Source organism: Cryptomeria japonica, chromosome 2, assembly GCF_030272615.1.
Source record: "Cryptomeria japonica chromosome 2, Sugi_1.0, whole genome shotgun sequence".
NCBI classification, from domain to species: Eukaryota; Viridiplantae; Streptophyta; class Pinopsida; order Cupressales; family Cupressaceae; genus Cryptomeria; species Cryptomeria japonica.
In genome coordinates, this window is record NC_081406.1 from 106,234,640 (window position 1) to 106,240,361 (window position 5,722).

Sequence of the window (5,722 nt, forward strand, 5' to 3'; positions counted from 1 at the left end):
CGGAGAATCTGACGCCTGATAAAACTGACAAACTCCTAAAGTTGTCCCAAAAAATCTTGTAAGCCATTAAGGTCATGAAGACAAAATTGAGAACATGAGACTAGGATTGATAGGTTGGAGGATGAAATCTAGGATTTAAAGAGTAAGCTTAAGGGTCTGGTGGAATATAGTAAGGAGGCGATGTATAACAGTGTCAAAGGCCTCAAAAGAGTCAACGAGGAAATCCCCTTACAGAAAGCTCACGTGACCAGATCTGTACTATCCTCAGACATTAACCGCGAAAAGGGAATCCAAGATATGCAGGCATCTACGGGGCCCACTACCAGGACTAGGACCAAAAAACAGGAAAGAGGCAGTTCGAGGTTCATCATTAAAGAACTCCAGGAGATCAATAACAAAGAAATCCAGAAAAATACTGAGCTTTTGAAAGCGCCTACTTAGTTTTTTGGCTGGTGTTTCTTGTTTCCATTGTGCTTTTTGTGGTTAGACTTGCTGGGCCGTGTCCCCTGTTTTGTTGTTGTTTAGCAGTTGGTTAGTTTCTAGTTAACTCTGAATTAATGGATGGATTTGGGTTTCGGATCCCCGTAAAACTCGTTTATCTTAATCAAAAGCATTACCGATTGGGTAGTCTTGCAATTGGAAATAAGTGGTAATGTTTTTTTGTGTAAAGATATGCGTAGAAAAGTTTGACTTTGTATGTTTTTTCCTTTTCTCTTGAAGACATGGCACTTGTAAGATATTTTGATTTAAATTGGGTACCTATTGTGAAGATGAGAGAAATTCTACTAAATTTTATCTATCTTATTTATTAGACCATTTTATGTTGTGGCAAAAATCAACGTACTATTGAGTTCTCAATTATGGACAATGAATATCTAGTAGAAAGTGATGTAGATAAAGAAATAGATTTCTAATAATCGGTAAATTTGTCACCCCAATGAAATCAAATACGAACTATTAGCTCTCCAAACCATTCTCTGCAACTCTACATGTTGCATACAAAACCTCCGGCCATAGTCCCATTGTCAACCTAGGTTACTGAATCAAAATCATAATAAGAATGTAGGAAATTGAGATCCAAAAATTATGGTAGGTTCTCCCTTCATAGATTTATCCTATTCTAATCCTAGAAGGGAAATCCCTTGATTTCATGTAGGAGATTTCAAGAGAAATAATATCCATGCAATGTGGCTTGAAAAAAGCCTTCGGCTTTCACATATGAAGCACAAAAAATAAAATCACTAAACTTCACAATAAAAAAAGCAAATGAAATATATATAAAAAAGGTAACAATACGTATAGAAACAAATATTTCCTGGAAGTAAAACTGAGAAAATAGTTATAACATACCTTTATGTGAACCACTTTGCATAATGCATATACATGTATAAATTACATTTAAATTAATACTAACCTTTATACATTTCATCAACTCAAGATCACTAAGGATTTCTAATTGCCGATATCAATCAAATCATGGTCTAAAGGAAAATACAACTTACGCTTACGCTAACAAGAAATAGTAGATGTTTGATGGAAATGATTTGATAAAAGGGAAACAAGATTGATGCCTTCCTAAATTGTAAATAAAGATAAAACGTGACAACAAATAGAGACCGATGTAAACCTTATGTATAAGGAAATAGAAATACAAATTTAAGCCAAAAAACTAAGAAACATTCAACATTTAATTCCACTTCAATATTCATTATGCATATAGAGATAAGTGATAGTTTACATTGAATGTATTTAGTTCAAACACGATAACTACTAGATATGTAAGGGGACATCCAAAAGTGAATGAATCATAATTAGCAATGCAGTTTCATATCTAAGTCTTGACAATTGAAATCCTCATCTTTTAAGCATTTAAACATAAATTAGCTTCTCCCCTAGAAAAATCACAACCGGCCTACACAAAACAAACTAAAACAACCTATGTGCACAATATCTTACATCCACACATATGTATATTTTCAATTACAAATCAATCTCATGGCATACGACAGGACAATAATTAATAGAGTTCAAGTACACAAGGTTGCCTCCTATATTATTTTAGAGGGAAAAAGTAGTTGCAAAATGAAAGCTGCATAATTTGAAGATATTTTGGATTTGATATGTTATCGTAGCTTCTAATTACTATAAGAATAATTGGACATGATTATTCTCAAGAGAAAACACATAAAAATAAACAACATTGGTGATTCCATGAAGGCAAGAGCAGTATGACGTGTTCGTGTTGAAAGGTCAAGAGTCGCGAAGAACTTGACATTTTACCCGCAGTAGATACAAATTAATTGCTAGTCATTTGTTATTTTGGTAGCCTGGCAGGCCATTTGTACGAATTATTATCTTGGAATGATAAATAAAGAATGCGAGTTTGAGGGTGTGGGAGCCATATTACACGAACTTGTCCTGAATGGAATCGACAATTGTTTGATCGCTTCGGAAGGCCTTCGTCAATACAGAAACTGGGATAGCAGGATTCGCTGCAAAGAGAGAATTGGCAGAAACCTGAACTCCAGGATTCTGGCTGCTCAAGGCAGCGATGGCCACTGCATTTCGATGTCCCACATTCTGTTGGAAGTGCAGCAATCCCTTGGGAAACACAAACACGTCTCCTTTCATTAACATCTTGCTGTAAAACTTGTTTGTAGTATCGATGAAGCCCACAGAGAGGTGGCCTTCAAGCAAAACCAAGATTTCAGTGGCTCTTGGATGGGTGTGAGGAGGATTAATTCCACCCACAGCGAAGTCAATGCGGACCAACGATATCCCCAGTGTGTTAAGCCCCGCAATCTGGTTAACGTTCGCCGCTGTTACGTTAGAGCCTACAGCGTTGCTTGTATCTCCTTCTCGTCCCAGACCTCGGAAGAAGAAGTCCTCCGATGAAACCACTTTCGAGTCCTTGCAAGAGAAGCCGTTCACCAAAACTGCACATGTATTCATATTCGGTTAGTAATTTTACATGCACACACAGAGCTGAATTCAGCTAAGAAAGAAAGAAAGAATCAAAGAAATCTGTACCTTGGCCTTGCCTATCTGCAACACAGAAATCTTGCAAGGAGTCGGGATCTGCTCCCATCACATGCTCGCTGCAACAACATATAAATACACACAGGAAAATGAAGCTTAAGCGCAACCAGCTTGCCATTTCTTAATTCGCACAAGAGTTTATCAACACGAACACTCAGAGAGAGAGAGAGAGAGGGGCGTGAATTTGATTGAACTGCAAATCATGACATAACATTATATAGTGCAAATTTTGAACGAGATATACATAGTCAGGACGGCAACAGCGCGTAAATCCTTTTAATATCAATTAAACACCGAATCCATTCAAACTACCCCTAGATGAGTAGCTTCGTTACGATATTATCAGGGCAACTTTTAAAATTCAATTTGCCAAGAGGAGAATAAGTCCAAAATTTACGAATTTTGTCTATTGTCTTTGTTAAGACTTGATTTGTTTGCTCTTGGTGAAGAATTCACAGTGAGAAGCGATCAACCTTTGATCAGCAGTCCGCGTCTGTTTCTTAGTTTATATCTATTTAAAATAACTGCAATTTTGTATTAATTAAAATCCCACGATTGGTGGCTTCTTGGCTCAATATTAGAGGTCATTCAAACATGTAGAGAGATATCATCGCTCATAAACAAACGACTTTAAACTATTTTCTTGCTTCATTGATAAATCTATAATATCTGATTACAGGGCAGCGGCAGAGGTCAATTTCAAGCGTATGTAGAATATTTTGAAAATAAACGTGTACCACTGATCTAATCTCTGCGTTTACCGTTTTCACTACTCTTTATTGAATTGGCTGATCGGTACGGTGTCTTTGGTTTGCTTTGACTCACCTCATCACTGAAAATTGATTAGCATATTAGGTCACGTTGCTTCACCCCCAAAGGATGGGAAAAGAGCACATACCCTAGGCCTAGGTTAGGGTGATGCACTAAATCCATGCTTAAACACTGCTATGTTCACATCGCTCAAACCACATACAAACACTGAGCCGAAGTTCACATCACATTCTTAAATAGTAGGCAAATTCACATTACATTTAATCGATTACTAATATGACAATGGCTTATTATTAATCGAGTGATCTTTGGCATGCAAATAAGTCATCACATTCTTAAATTGTAGGCAAATTCACATTACATTTCATTGATTACTAATCTGACAATGGCTTATTATTAATCGAGTGAATTTTGGCATGGCAATAAGTCGTCGATTTTAGGTTTCTAAATATATGCATGACAAAATTTAATCAAAGATGTTCCATACTCTTCTCTTGAAGACTTGACACTTACAGGATATTATAATTTAGATTTAGACTAGGTAGGTTGTGGAGATGAGAGAAAATCTACTGAAGTTTATGGTTTTACAATTAATTTTTGTGTAATTTCATGGTGTATCAAGAGGCAACCTACCGTATCCTTCTCAATTACAAATGAAGAATATTCTAGCCCTAGATTGGTCGCTTCTTGCCCCTAAACCTTGAAGAATGTTAATGACGACGTTAAGCATACGAAGGAGGCTCAATATTAATCAATGTACAAGTGCTCATTCATACATATATAAAGCTATGAATATTTTCATAAGCTATATTGTCTTCTCTATTGTTCATGGTCTTGTGCTTTCTTTTAAATACAATCATGTGTAATTCAAAGACCATCAAATATTCTAATTAATTGTTTCTTGAGAATGGCTCATGGGAATTTTATTTCAAGTAAGGAAGAGAATTTTTCACCGTTATTTTGTTTACCATTGCATAGATCTCCATTATTATGATCTCATATTTCACATTACACAAAAATTGCTTGAATTTTTTTCCCTCGGTCTACAAGTGTGATAATTGATCATTTAAGAAGGTGTAGGAACCATTTTAATTCTTTTCTAATATAATTCATAGAATTGGCCTCGTAAATTAAATATCGCTCTAATCAGTTTCTTGTCATGCTCTGTCAAATTCATTCACGTTGCAATTCCCACATTTAATCATGTGCACATGGACACAAAATTCTAAAAAAACAAAAATGATTCTCAAATAGCATATTAATCGTGCTACTTCACCTCAAAGATGGGGAAACAATGCATAGATTAGGGTGATGCATACAAGCCATGCCTAAACACTAATATGTTCACAAAGCTCAAACTACTACCTCAATAATAAAAAAATTGACAATTGTACAAATGCTTTGCCAGAGTTCACATTACATTCCTAAACAGTAGTTCTAGACAGCTTTAGTATTTTATAGTCAATCCGATTTCTTGTCTTAGATTATAGCACAATATAATAGGTTTATAGTTTTCATGCATTCATCTAATATCCTATGTGTCATTCTTCTATATTGAAATATGGATAATATAAGCAAGCCTTAGTCAAATTAATCCCATTATAATGAGTCATAGATGTGTTAATCTAGTTTCATTTTTACATCCAATAGGTTCTAATAGCATCTAGATCTCTAGAGAATACTTAAATCGAATTTATGCATCTAAATTAACATACCTAAACACTAAATTTTCTACTCTTACTATATATACCCTATCAGCCAATAATGTTACCCTTATATCAATAAATGTACTAGATATTGAAATTCCCTAGGTTTAGTTTGTCTCTTCAACTTCAAATTGTTTTTTTGTGAAATTTTGTATGAATTATAAGAGATATAAGATTTGTTTCTAGGATCTCGCGAGTCTAGCTTT

The 5,722-nt window shown here is 35.1% G+C and overlaps 1 protein-coding gene across 1 annotated transcript; it reads right to left on the minus strand.

The window, feature by feature from the left end:
- Positions 1 to 2,403: 2,403 nt before the first annotated feature.
- On the minus strand, positions 2,404 to 3,157 carry LOC131859389 (putative germin-like protein 2-1). Its single transcript, XM_059213064.1, has 2 exons — positions 3,031 to 3,157; positions 2,404 to 2,936 (listed from the first exon to the last, which is right to left on the minus strand). Exons 1-2 carry the CDS (start codon positions 3,155 to 3,157, stop codon positions 2,404 to 2,406), a joined length of 660 nt encoding a protein of 219 aa, XP_059069047.1.
- Positions 3,158 to 5,722: the final 2,565 nt, after the last annotated feature.